Here is a 15,176-nt window from a genome sequence, read left to right on the forward strand (position 1 = left end):
AAGGCAGGGTCAAGGCCGAGGTCTCTGAGCTTCTTGTCGAGCCTGGAGGGAATTATGATGTTGAATGCTGAACTGTAGTTCAAGAACAGCATCCTTACAGAAGTCAATGAGTGGTTGTAGACGGGTCTTATTCTGCATGGAGGTCGGTGACCAGTGGTACGCCTCAGGGACCTGTTCTGGGACGCCCTTCTCTTCATGATTTTTATAAATGACCTGGATGAGGAAGTGCAGGGATAGGTTAGTAAATTTTCTGATGACAGAATGGATGGGGGTGTTGTGGATAGTGTGGAGGGCTGTCCAAGGTTACAGCGGGACATCGATAGGATGCAAAACTGGGCTGAAAAGTGGCAGATGGAGTTCAACCCAGATAAGTGTGAGGTGGTTCATTTTGGTAGGTCAAATATGATGGTGAAATACTGTATAGTAAGACTCTTGGCAGTGTGGAGGATCAGAGGGGTCTTGGGGTTCGAGTCCATAGGACACTCAAAGCTGCTGTGCAGGTTGACTGTGTGGTTAAGAAAGCATACGGTGCATTGGCCTTCATCAACCATGGGATTGAGTTCAAGAGCCGAGAGGTAATGTTACGGCTATATAGGACCCTGCTCAGTCCCCACTTGGAGTACTGTGCTCAGTTCTGGTCACCTCATTACAGGAAGGATGTGGAAACCGTAGAAAGGGTGCAAAGGAGATTTACACAGATGTTGCATGGATTGGGGAGCATGCCTTATGAGAGTAGATTAAGCGAACTTGGCCTTGTCTCTTTGGAGTGATGGAAGATTAGAGGTGACCTGATGGAGGTGTATAAGATGATGAGAGGCATTGATCGTGTGGATAGTCAGAGGCTTTTCCCAGGGCTGAAATGGCTAACACGAGAGGAGACAGTTTTAAGGTGCTTGGAAGTAGGTACAGAGGAGATGTCAGGGGCAAGTTTTTTTTACGCAGAGTGTGGTGACTGCGTGAAATGGGCTTAGTAGCTAAGCCACACGTGAAGGCGAGGAGCTGGACTTGGCTGTCAGAGACTATTTGAGGCGAATGTCATAAGAAGCATTTAATAGGTAGTGGGAGTTTATCCCCTTTACCCCTTTCCCCTTCCCCCTTCTGGCTTTAACAACCTTAAGGAACTGGATTAATTATCAACACCAGTTACCATTGCTTTTAAAGAGAAGATAACTAAAGAAACAAGTAATTGGAGGCCATAAATCAATTGACCAGCAGACAAAGGCTGCGGTGAGCAAATTTCATGCAGCAAAACTCAGGAGGAGCTGATTATAGAGTCATAGAGCAGATAAACGAGCCATTCAGCCCATCTAACCTTTGCTGAGCTATTATTCTGATCTTTGATAACTAATCCCTCCTTCCTCCATCATTATATCCCTTGCTTATGCTATTGTGCAAATCAAAAGGTACAAAAGACAGTTAATTCAACAATACAATACAAAAAAACAAGAAGCAATCTTGATCTGCAGCCCATTAGGGTTAAAATGTTGAGAGGTGGCTGCTTTAAGGAGAACCAACACTTGATTTTATGACCTCGGATCAAAATAATTGAGGCCTGATTCTTCGTCCATCCACTGGGAGCACAGTTAGAAGGTGTGCATGTGTGAGGAGCAGTTCAGGTACTCCCAGGACTGTTAAGGTTCAATTACAAAGCTACTTGATCCAGTAGATATCAGCCAGTCAAGAGAAAAATGGTGTATTTCTTCCGGGTGCTCCAGTTTCCTTCCACAGTCCAAAGACGTTCCAGTTAGTGGTTAATTGCTCATTGAAAATTTGTCCTGTGATTAGGCTAGGGATAAACTGGGGGTTGCTGGGAGGTGCGGCTCGAAGGGCCAGAAGTGTGTGCTCCGCGCGGCGTCTCAGTAAACAAACCAATAACAGGAGGAGGCTGTGCAATTGGCAAGATGTATCATTGCTTGTCCTTACTCCACAACCCCTGATGCCCTTCACAAGCTAAAACTTACTCACACTCTCTTGCTGGCTCCAACAGTCTACTCACCACTTGTACACATCTGGGGAAAGTTTTCCAGTTTCCAGAACCCTGTTTGTCAAGACGAGTTTCCTGATTTCACACTGATTTGGGTTATATAGTGACACAACTGTTAAAAACGCTGCCTTGCCACCCAGAGATCAGGTGCTGTCTGATTAGATTTTGTACATACTCTCTGCAACTGCGTAACATTCCTCTGGGAGCTCCATTTCCTTCTCATGTCTCAAAGACATGTGGATTGATTGGTTAATTACCACTGTTGCATAAGGGAATGATGGAATATGAAGGGAATATATTTATTTGAATACAGAGCAAACAGGCCGTTCCAGCCCTTCAAGCTGTGCTGTTCAGCAGGCCCCGATTAACTAGTGGGGTACCGCAAGGCTCAGTGCTGGGACCCCAGTTGTTTACAATATATATTAATGACTTGGATGAGGGAATTAAATGCAGCATCTCCAAGTTTGCGGATGACACGAAGCTGGGCGGCAGTGTTAGCTGTGAGGAGGATGCTAAGAGGATGCAGGGTGACTTGGATAGGTTAGGTGAGTGGGCAAATTCATGGCAGATGCAATTTAATGTGGATAAATGTGAAGTTATCCACTTTGGTGGCAAAAACAGGAAAACAGATTATTATCTGAATGGTGGCCAATCAGGAAAAGGGGAGGTGCAACGAGACCTGGGTGTCATTATACACCAGTCATTGAAAGTGGGCATGCAGGTACAGCAGGTGATGAAAAAGGCGAATGGTATGCTGGCATTTATAGCAAGAGGATTCGAGTACAGGAACAGGGAGGTACTACTGCAGTTGTACAAGGCCTTGGTGAGACCACACCTGGAGTATTGTGTGCAGTTTTGGTCCCCTAATCTGAGGAAAGACATTCTTGCCATAGAGGGAGTACAAAGAAGGTTTACCAGATTGATTCCTGGGATGGCAGGACTTTCATATGATGAAAGACTGGATGAACTAGGCTTATACTCGTTGGAATTTAGAAGATTGAGGGGGGATCTGATTGAAACATATAAAATCCTAAAGGGATTGGACAGGCTAGATGCAGGAAGATTGTTCCCGATGTTGGGGAAGTCCAGAACAAGGGGTCACAGTTTGAGGATAAAGGGGAAGCCTTTTAGGACCGAGATTAGGAAAAACTTCTTCACACAAAGAGTGGTGAATCTGTGGAATTCTCTGCCACAGGAAACAGTTGAGGCCAGTTCACTGGCTATATTTAAGAGGGAGTTAGATATGGCCCTTGTGGCTAAAGGGGTCAGGTGGTATGGAGGGAGCTGGTACAGGGTTCTGAGTTGAATGATCAGCCATGACCATACTGAATGGCCTACTCCTGCACCTATTTTCTATGTTTCTATGTTTCTAACCACGGGACAATTTACAATGACCAATTAACCCAGTAAGTACCTGGTGCATCTTTGGACTGTGGGAGAAAACCAGAGCACCCGGAGTAAACCCATACATTCCACAGGGAGGACATGCAGACACTCTCCAAGTACTGATGTGTATACCAGGTCTGTATATTATCCAACATCATGTGTTTCGCAACTGTTCAGCTGACGCTAAGTTGGCGTGAGACATTTCCTGTGAAAACATCTCACTGCTCTTGGGTTGGAAAATACACTCACTGCTTCATTTGGCAGTAAAGATAATCATTTTCTGTCATTGTATTATGAGTGGGCTTCAGGGTTCAAGGGACAGCACTATCTGCTGTGCAGCAAAATTCTTGTACGTGCCATCTTGGGCATGCATGCCATAGATTTGTCATCCCTGCCTAGAGTGTGTAGATGTAAATGGTATCCCTTTCTGCTAGATTTCTCCCCCAAGAAATTAATGATTATATATGGGCATATCTATGGAATATCACTTGTTCGCAGTGAGGTTTGGAGTGGAAAGAATATCAGTTGGCCAAGTACAAGGTAGTTGGAAAGACCAAATTCAGAATGTAATTGAATCCCTGACTGGATGGGAAACTAATGTTACAAAATTCCATTCAAATTCTTTCATCAACTCCAATTATTGATACATTAATGATTGATTATTTTATTATTTTATATATTAAATAATTATTTATTATTTATCAATTATTTATTTCTTTATTTTCTTGTAAATGCCTGAAAAAATAAATGAATCTGATGGTAGTATGTATATGTACTTTGTTAATAAATTTGACTCTCTCAATGACAGAACCGTATGCACGAGAGTCTGCATCTCTTCAACAGCATCTGTAATCATCGCTACTTCATCGCCACCTCCATTGTCCTCTTCCTCAACAAGAAGGACGTGTTTCAGGAAAAGATCAAGAAGACCCATCTGAGCATCTGTTTCCCAGATTATGACGGTCAGTATCGACATGTTGTCCTCCCCGTGTAACAGCACGCTTTTCATAGCGTGGGTCCCCGATGGGTCAACCATGAATATGAAACAGCCAGCTACATACACACTGATAGCTTCACCAAAGTCCAGCTCAATTATCACATGAGTAAAGATTAGCTTCACTTGTTACAAGTACATGTACATAGAGTGAATGGTGTCATTTTGCGTCAAATCAAATCAGCAACGTTTGTGCTACGGTCTCTATGATTGTGTTGGGCACGTGGCCAAGCGGTTAAGGCATTCATCTAGTGATCTGAAGGTCGCTAGTTCAAGCCTCAGCTGTGGCAGCATGTTTGTGTCCTTGAGCAAGGCACTTAACCACACATTGCTCTAGTGTCTGTGCGAGGAGTGGCGCCCCACACAGACTTCCAATCTGCACCTTGTAAGGCACGAAAATGCCCGACGCAGGCCTCTCATGGTCTGAGTCGACGTTCCCTCCCCCCTCTATAATTTTGGCACCAAAACCGCGTGCCCACAACTAGCTAACCCTAATTCATACATTTTTAGGATGTGCATGGAAACCTTAACACCCAGAGACAAACCACAGTCATGGGGAGTACAAACATAAGCATGAATTGAAATTGGTTTGGCAATCACTGTGCAGTAACAAAGTTCAAAAAGTTCAAAGTAAATTTATTATCAAAGTAGGTATACTGTGCATAACCTTAAGATTTGTCTTCTTACAGGCAGCCACAAAAGAAAGAAACCCAATAGAACACATTTTTAAAAACACAAACACCCAATGGGTAGAAAAAAACAAATCATGCAAGCAATAAAAATAAGCAAATTACATTCAGAACTGCAAGTCACAAAGTTAATCATCACTGCAGCCAGTCCAGGAGCTCGTTAGTTGCAGGCCACAATCTCAGTTCAGCACAGAGACAAGTAAACCTCACTGACTTGTGAGCTGAGCACCGGTCCATCCCTCACCTCCAGCTCTGACACCCTGACCTTTTCAACTTGGCCTAGCACTGAAATCAGCCAAACATCAGGTCGTTCCTTGCTCTCGTACCCAGGCCTGCTGCTTCAATATGCTCTCAGGCCCAAGCCCCACTGCCTCAGTGACCTTTCCAATCAGTCCTCGCACTTAACTCAGACAAAGGGTGGGTCATTCTTCACTCTCAGACCCAGGCCCTGCTCTTCCACTCAGTTCTGCCACTTCAAATCCCCTCCAAGTCCATCCAGCAATGGCCAAACACTGGCTCATTTACCGCTCTTAGTCCTGGGACTCACCCCTTCCATTCTGCCGATACGCACCACTCCACAACCATCCTGAACCTTCCAGACTTCAGTTCACACCAGAAAAGTGCCAGGTCATACAGGTGGTTCAAAGGCTCAATTCTGAAAGAGAAGTTACAGGTTATTGAGTGATCATTTCCAAGAAAAAGTGTGATTAATAAAGTACTTAATAGTTTTGTTTGCTGCCAGAAAGCCATCGTTCTGCTTCCCCAGCACCAATTTAAACCGGTTTATTGTAAAGTGTTCTTACTTAACCTGCTATCATTATAATACTTTGCCCACAATTAAAACATTTTTCTTAGCTGCCAGGAAAAAGCAATCAAACATTTCCAGTCTATAAGAACTCAAGTGCTAACTATTCTCCACTCACCTCTGAGTCAATAGATTCAAATGGGTTGGAGTCTCCCGCCAGAGGCAAGGGTGCAGCATCGAGGCTAACACTCAGTTCTAGCTTCTGAATGGAGCACTTTGCACATGTTGCATCACCCTCTCAGCTGCACACTAAACGCCTCAGTGCAATTTCATAAAGAGCAGAAGAGTTATCTTTGGTGCATGCCACCTAAAGCTTTGACAAACTTCTACAGATGCTCTGTGCAGAGTATCCTGACTAGTTTCATCACAGCCTGGTATGGAAACACCAATACCCAGGATAGAAAACCCTACATAAAGTGGCAGATACAGTCCAGTCCATCAGAGTCACTGCCATTGAGCACATTTAGAAGGATCACTGCCACAGGAAAGCAGCATCCATCATCAAGCTCTGTCACCACCCAGGCCATACTCGCTTCTTACTGTTGCCATCAGGGAGAAGGTACAGGGAGCGTGAGGTCCCACACCACCAGGTTCAGGAACAGTTAATGCCCCTCAAACATCAGGTTCCTGAATTAGTGTGAATAACTTCACTTACCTCAACTCTGAACTGATACCACAAACCCTTTATGAAGTGGAGAAACTTTGGAGAGCACAACACAAGCCACTTTCTGCAGGATGCACAGTCTCTGATCTGCAGGCAGCCAAGACATATCTGTGGCCAGTCCGGCTATGCATACAGAAGGGATTGTTGTTGCTGGTATCTGGAGTGCTGGAGAGACTCAACAGGTGAAGCAGCAAGTTCAAAGTACATTTATTATCAAAGTATGTATACCATATACAAACTTGAGATTCGTCTTCTTGCAGGCAGCTACAAAACAAAGAAACAATGGAACCCACCAATAAAGCCCACGCAACAAAGACAGTCAAACATCCAATGTGTGAAAAAGAACAAAAATTGTGCAAACAAAAAAGTAAACAAGTAATACACAGAGCATAAATGGCAGTCCCCAAAAGGGAGTATACAGTCACAGAGACAGTGTGCGCTCAGGCAAGTGCAGCCAGTCAAGACTACTAGACCCCTCGCACCTGATGGCAGTAATGAGAAGGGATGGAGGCATCTCAGATATAGGCTCAGGTAGGGGATCCTAGCTGACACAGAGTTGTGAACTGAACACCTCCAGGGCCTCAATGCCTTAATCTCTTTAAACTGGCCTGGTGCTTAAATCAACTGAGCCTCAGTTCTTTTTCAGTCTTGAGTCCATACCCCACCTCTCCAATTCAGCTCGAAGTCCACTCCAGTAATGGCCGACACAGCCACACCTACATTCTCATGCCTCCGATTCACCGTATCCTTCAGCCAACTGCAAAACACCAGATCGTTTCAAAAGCACATCTCCCAAAGAGAAATTACAGGCTGCGGATTGCAGTGATTATAGTCCAGAAAAAGTATATTTTGTAGAATACTTAGAAGTTTTGTTAGCTGCCCACAAAATGTCACCAAAGTTCACCAGCGCCATCTCATGGAGGCAGTGGGATTGTTGATGTTTTGGCTTCAGACCCTGCATCAGGAGTGAGCCCTGCTGCCAAGTTTTGGTCCAAAATATTGACCATCTTCTTGCCTCCACAAATGCTGCTTGACCCATTGAGTTCTTCCAGAGCCATGGACTCCCTCGTCTCCAACTCCGACCTCAGTTCTGAGGCCCTGCAGGCTACAGGCTCTGCAACCCCCAGCTCCGAATCCAGCTCGGACCGAGATCCCGACAATCTCCAAACCGGAACCGCTCCTACTGCCGCTGGGTCCCACCGTCCACCTTATTCCCCCACTACCCCCTTTCCACCCAGCAACTCCCAAACTTCCTTCTACCCCTCATTGCCCTTCCATTTCTCTGATTCCTCCTCCTCCCCTAACCCCGCTCTCCCTGAACATCCCAACCCCCCTTCCCCTCCTGATACCTCCCACTCTTCACCATCCTCCGACCCCAGCCCCAACCCTTGCCGTGTCTTCACCATCCCCTCTGACCTTCCCCTCCCTGAGGCAGAACGTTCTGTCCTTAGCAAGGGCCTCACTTTTGACCCCCTCCGTCCACAACTCAGTGAGTTCCGTGCCCGCCATGACACTGAACTCTTCTCCCGTCGCCTACGTCTCCGAGCCTGCTTCTTTGGCAAGGATTCCCCTCCCGCTACAGATGACCCCTTTTCCTGTCTTCGACCCTCCTCCTCCTCCTGGACACCCCACCCGGGCCTTCTACCTGCACTCGATCTCTTCACCTCCAACTGTCGCCGAGACATCAACCGTCTCAACTTCACCACTCCTCTCTTCTGTTCCAACCTCACTCCCTCTGAACGCACTGCCCTCCACTCTCTCCGCACTAATCCCAACCTCACCATCAAACCCGCTGACAAAGGTGGTGCCGTAGTAGTCTGGCGGACGGACCTCTACCTCACTGAGGCCAAACGGCAGCTCTCTGACACCTCCTCTTACTTACCCCACCAAAAAACATCAAACCATGGTCTCCCACACCATCACCGCCCTTATCAACTCCGGAAACCTTCCATCCTCAGCCGCTAAACTCATTATTCCCACACCCCGTACTGCTCGGTTTTACCTCCTCCCAAAGATACACAAGCCTGACTGCCCCGGCAGACCCATAGTTTCTGCCTGCTCCTGTCCCACCGAACTTGTATCTGCCTAACTGGACTCCATTTTATCACCCATTGTTCAGTCCCTCCCCACCTACATCCGTGATACATCCCATGCTCTCCACCTCTTCAATAACTTCCAATCCCCCGGTCCCAACCGCTTCATTTTCACTATGGATATCCAATCCTTATACACCTCCATTCCCCATCAAGAAGGCCTCAAAGCCCCCCGCTACTTCATGGATAATAGACCTCACCAGTTCCCCACCACCACTACCCTCCTCCGGTTGGCGGAACTGGTTCTCACACTTAATAACTTCTCTTTTGGCTCTTCCCACTTTCTTCAGACTAAGGGTGTAGCTATGGGAACTCACATGGGACCCAGCTACACCTGCCTCTTCATTGGTTATGTGGAACAGTCTGTGCTCCAAACCTATTCTGGTACTGCTCCCCAACTTTTCCTTCGCTACATTGATGACTACATTGGTGCTGCTTCCTGCACCCATGCTGAGCTCGTCAATTCATCGACTTTACTTCAAACTTCCACCCAGCCCTCAAATTCACTTGGTCTATCTCAGACACTTCTCTCCCCTTTCTCGATGTCTCGGTCTCCATCTCTGGAGACAGACTGTCCACTGGCATCTTCTACAAGCCCATTGACTCTCATAACTACCTCCACTATACCTCTTCCCACCCCGCCACATGCAAAAATGCCATTCCTTATTCCCAGTTCCTCCGTCTCCGCCGCATCTGCTCCGAGGATGAGATTTTCCGTTCCAGGACATCCCAAGTGTCCTCTTTCTTTAAGGATCGTGGTTTCCCTTCTGCTGTCATTAATGATGCCCTCACCCGCATCTCCTCCATTTCCTGCACTTCGGCCCTCACCCCATCCTCCCGCCACCACAACAGGGACAGAGTTCCCCTTGTCCTCACCTGCCACCCCACCAGCCTCCGGATCCAGCACATTATCCTCCGCAACTTCCGCCACCTTCAACAGGACCCCACCACTAAGCACATCTTTCCCTCTCCGCTTTCCCCAGGGATCGGTCCCTCTGCAACTCCCTTATCCACATGCCCATCCCCACTGATCTCCCACCCGGCACTTATCCCTGTAAGCGTAAGTGCTACACCTGTCCCTACACCTCAACTCTTGCAACCATTCAGGGCCCCAAACAGTCCTTCCAGGTGAGGCAACACTTCACTTGTGGGTCTGTTGGGGTCATCTATTGCATCCGGTGCTCCCGGTGCGGCCTCCTCTACATCGGTGAAACCCGACGCAGATTGAGGGACCGCTTCATCAAGCACCTCCACTCCATCCGCTACAACAGGCAGGATCTCCCGGCAGCCACCCACTTCAACTCCCATTCCCATTCAGATATGTCCATACATGGCCTCCTCTACTGCCATAATGAGGCTAAACTCAGGTTAGAGGAGCAACACCTCATATACCGTCTAGGTGGTCTCCAACCCCTTGGTACGAACATAGAATTCTCCAACTTCTAGTAATTCCCTCCCCCTCCCTTCCTCTATCCCTATTTCACTCTACCCCCTCCCCCAGCTCCCTCATGGTTCCGCCTCTTTCTCCTACCACCCATTGTTTTCAGGGCTATGACGTCAATGCTTCCCCTCCCCCACCCCTTTGTCTTTCAAATTACTGGTCTTTCAACTGACGCTACAAGCATTCTTCAAATCCTTCCCCATCTTTCATTCTTCAGTCCTGACGAAGGGTTCCGGCCCGAAACGTTGGCTCATCGTTTCTGACTGATGCTGCCTGACCTGCTGAGTTCAGCCAACATACTGAAAGTGTTGCTTTGATCACAGCATCTGCAGATTATTTTGTGTTTACGAGTTCTTCCAGAATTTTGTTTCATAGTTCAGCCCAGTTATGTTCCTGAACAGTGGTTGATCAGAATCAGATTCAGTTTTATTATCAGACATATGGTGTGAAATTTGTTGTCTTTTGTGGTAGCAGTACATAAAAAAATACCATAACTTTTTATAAATTACGATGAAATTATGATATGAAATAGAATCAAAACAACTGAGGTAGTGTTCATAGGTTCATGGACCACTTAGAAGTCTGATGATGAAGGGAAAGCCCCTGTTCCTAGAACATAGAGTGTGCGTCCTAAAATGTTCTGTGTGTGTGTCTTCAGGTTCCTGCAGCTCCTCTTTGATGGGAGCAATGAGAAGAGGCAACGTTGTGGATGATGGGGGTCCTTAATGATGGATGCTGCCTTCTTGAAGCATTGTCTCTTGAAGATGTCCTCAGTTGTGGGGAGGCTAGTGACCATGATGGAGTTGGCTAAGTTTACAACCCTCTGCGGCTTTTGCCGATCCTGTGTATTGGTGCCTCCATACCATTCCCAGGACATTCGAAGTCCTGTCGGCCGAGGTCATTGCCTGCTATTGTTCCATGCAAGACTGATACATTACTTAGGATATTTGGAATGATAATTATATAATTATCTGTTAATGCTGCCTGCTCCCTTGATCTCCCAATGAAAAGAAAGTCCTTTAAGATATTTGGGTCTAGGTTGCATTTTTGAGGAACTTCTGCAGTTACATCCTGCAACAACTATTCTTGAACATCCACAGCATTTTCCTTTGTTCCATTATTCCAGTCAGCTGAGGGAATTTCATTGTGCTATAGAGTCATAGAACACTATAAAACAGAAACAGGCCCTTCGACTCATCTGGTCTTTGCCAAACCATTAATCTGCCTAGTCCCATTGATCTGCCCAGACCATAGCCCTCCAGATCCCTTCCATCCATGTGCTTGTGCTGGCAGCTCACTTTACACTCTCTCCACCCTCTGAGTAAAGAAGTTCCTCCTCATGTCCCCCATAAATATTTCACTTTTCACCCTTAACCCATGACCTCTAGTTATAGTGTCACCCAACCTTAGTGGAAAAAGCCTGCTTGTGTTTACGCTATCTATACCCCAAATAATTTTGTACCTTGCCTCTATCAAATCTCTCTGCGATCTTCTACGTTCTAGGGATTAAAGTCCTAACCTAGTCAACCTTTTCCTATAACTTAGAGTGTCAAGTCTCAGCAACATCCTTGTGAATTTTCTCTGCAGCCTTCCAGTCCTATTTACATCTTTCCTGTAAATAGGTGACCAAAATTGGACACAATATTCCAAATTAGGCCTCACCAACATTTTCTACAATTTTAACAAAACAACTCAACTCCTGTACTCAATAATTTGATTTTTCATGACTCCCACTTTCATTTTACATGGCTCGTACAAAAAGATTTAAATTTAGACAATATATAGGATTAGACAGAAAACAAGGATTAGTGAAAACACTGAAGGTAGACTGGGACAATGTGAAAGTCATCCAAGATCAGGATAACAGTGAGCTTGGAAGGCAGAATCAGGGTGAGTTGAAATCTGGTGAAGCCTTATGTGTCATGGAGGAAACTGACAGGACAAGCAGCATCTACAGGAAGAAAAAAAACTGTCACATTTTAGGTCAAAGCTCCACATCAGAACCAATGCAATTTCAACACGAATTGTCAGCCTTGTGTGAAAAAAAGTCACCTGAAAGAAGTACTGATAGATAAGAAACATCCTCTTTATTTGACAAAACAAGATGCAGCAAGCATCATATTGAGATCCTTTTGGTGGAAAGGTCTGTCTGGCCCAATGCTACCTAAAATTTTATGTGCTAAACTTCAAAGGACAATACCATATGTACAATGCATCCACAATGCTTTCTTTGAAACTACACACAGGCTTCACAGCTCCTGATTCACACTCACACAACAGATATCTAAGTGAATTTTAACCAGCATTGTCTGGTCTGTGATTCAAGGCTTTTAGAAACTTATGGTTCAGAGCTGCATTTTAAATTTAATCCACAATCTATATTCTGATTTGAAGTTACCAAAGGCACTCTAATAGTCAGCAGTTCATTTCCTCCCACAGACACTGCCTGATCTATTGAGTTCTTCCAGCAGATCATTTGTTGCTCCAGCTTCCAGCTTCTGAAGTCTCTTGTGTATCCAAACGCTTGTGTTTACTTGACAACTCCATGGCCCCCTGTTGGTCAAGATTGACCATAGATGTTGCATCCTAGTTGTTATAGTTGATTCACAAGGCTGGGCAGTACGATATGGAGAGCAAGCTGTTACCCAAGCCACAGGCTCCCCCTCTCCATGCAGCTGATAAATCCAAAGGAATGGCAGAGACCGATACAGTTTGGCACCAGTGACACTGTAGGATTTTTCAGTCAGTTTTGAACTTAACACAGGACTGCCTTAGGGACTTTTCCCCTGAGTTTACTCCCAGAGCCTTCTCCACGAGTGGGTATAGCCGCAAAACAGCGTAGGTTTGAGATCAGAGTTTTCCTTCTCCTAGCTGAGCTGCAAACATGGCTAATGAGCCCCATTTGCCCAAAGCGGCTGGTTTCAAGATGGCTGTAACCCACTTTTGCCTCTTCTTCTGTTAGTAGAAACAGTTCTGCCGGGCTTAATATCTAAGCCACACATGAAGGCCAGGAGCTGGACTTGGTTGTCAGAGGCTACTTGAGATGAATGTTATTGAGACCATTTAATAGGTAGTGGGAGCTTATCCTCACTACTAACCCCCTACTCACCAGCTATAATGACCTTAAGGAACAACTTTGCAATGAACAGAAATCAATTGAAACCCTCACTGACTCACAGCATTTGTGAAGACAGCATGTGCTTTAAGCATGCTGTACGTTTGTGGTAAGGATTACCTGCCATCGGACTCAAATCCCAGACTCTGCATAGTCAGACAGAATGGGTGATGATGTCCAAGCAAACTAAGGGACATTTTCCAAATGTTGAATCTCATTGGGTTCTTTTCCATCTCTTACAGGCAACAACTCAATGGAAGATGCCGGAAACTACATTAAAGTCCAGTTCCTGGAATTAAACATGAGGAGAGATGTGAAGGAGATCTATTCTCATATGACCTGTGCCACAGACACAGAGAACGTCAAGTTTGTGTTTGATGCAGTGACGGACATCATCATCAAGGAGAACTTGAAAGATTGTGGTCTGTTCTAAACCCATTCAAATACTCTAAGGTATATTTCTGATCTGAATAATAGTCAACTTTTAAGCACTCATCCCTATTTTCAAATATATGGTATTGTTCCTTTCACTGTATCACTCCTGATAATTGAACTCACACACTCACACACAACTTCGAGTTCACACACTATAGAACATAGAATAGTACAGCACATTACAGGCCCTTCGGCCCACAATGTTGTGCCAACCCTCAAACCCTGCCTCCCATATAACCCCCCACCTTAAATTCCTCCATATACCTGTCTAGTAGTCTCTTAAACTTCACTAGTGTATCTGCCTCCACCACTGACTCAGGCAGTGCATTCCACGCACCAACCACTCTCTGAGTAAAAAACCTTCCTCTAATATCCCCCTTGAACTTCCCACCCCTTACCTTAAAGCCATGTCCCCTTGTATTGAGCAGTGGTGCCCTGGGGAAGAGGTGCTGGCTATCCACTCTATCTATTCCTCTTATTATCTTGTACACCTCTATCATGTCTCCTCTCATCCTCCTTCTCTCCAAAGAGTAAAGCCCTAGCTCCCTTAATCTCTGATCATAATGCATACTCTCTAAACCAGGCAGCATCCTAGTAAATCTCCTCTGTACCCTTTCCAATGCTTCCACATCCTTCCTATAGTGAGGTGACCAGAACTGAACACAGTACTCCAAGTGTGGCCTAACCAGAGTTTTATAGAGCTGCATCATTACATCGCGACTCTTAAACTCTATCCTTTGACTTATGAAAGCTAATACCCGATAAGCTTTCTCAACTACCCTATCTACCTGTGAGGCAACTTTCAGGGATCTGTGGACAGGTACCCCCAGACCCCTCTGCTCCTCCACTCTACCAAGTATCCTGCCATTTACTTTGTACTCTGCTTTGGAGTTTGTCCTTCCAAAGTGTACCACCTCACACTTCTCCGGGTTGAACTCCATCTGCCATTTCTCAGCCCACTTCTGCATCCTATCAATGTCTCTCTGCAGTCTTCGACAATCCTCTACACTATCTACAACACCACCAACCTTTGTGTCGCCTGCAAACTTGCCAACCATATTTGGGGACTGTACTTTCATCCTCAAGGACAGTGCTGAACAAAATCCTCTTTTTAAATTTCACTTCCCCTCACTACTCTATGACTCCTTTTAGAGTTATAGAGTCATAGAACTCTGTGGTACAGAGGCCCTTTGGCCCATCTAGTCCATGCTGAACCATTACTATGCCAGGTCTCTTCGACCTGCATACGGACCATAGTTCTCCATACCCCTCCTATCCATGTACCTATCCAAGTTACTCTTAAATGTCGCAATGAAACCCACATCCCCCACTTCTATTGGTAGCCAATTCCACACTCTCACTATCCTCTGAGTGAAGAAGCTCCCCCTCATGTTCCCTTAAACATGTCACCTTTTACCCTTAACCCCTGATCTGTAGTCGTAATCTCTCCTAATCTCAGTGGAAACAGCCTGCTTGCATTTAACCCACCTATACTCTATCTTATAAGGACTTCCTTAAAACTTGCCTCCCTGACTTTATTTCACCCGTCCTAATACACCAGCAAGTGACT

At 45.7% G+C, this 15,176-nt stretch overlaps 1 protein-coding gene across 1 annotated transcript in view; it reads left to right on the forward strand.

Annotated features, from left to right (window-relative positions):
- Window positions 1–13,604, forward strand: part of LOC140210884 (guanine nucleotide-binding protein G(t) subunit alpha-1) — a 104,648-nt gene extending 91,044 nt beyond the window's left edge. The window contains exons 7-8 of the mRNA XM_072280140.1: window positions 4,179–4,332; window positions 13,414–13,604. Of these exons, the coding sequence (XP_072136241.1) occupies window positions 4,179–4,332; window positions 13,414–13,604 (345 nt within the window). The remainder of the gene's footprint in view (window positions 1–4,178; window positions 4,333–13,413) is intronic.
- Window positions 13,605–15,176: the final 1,572 nt, after the last annotated feature.

The sequence above is a fragment of the Mobula birostris genome, chromosome 16 (assembly GCF_030028105.1).
Source record: "Mobula birostris isolate sMobBir1 chromosome 16, sMobBir1.hap1, whole genome shotgun sequence".
Lineage (NCBI taxonomy): Eukaryota > Metazoa > Chordata > Chondrichthyes > Myliobatiformes > Myliobatidae > Mobula > Mobula birostris.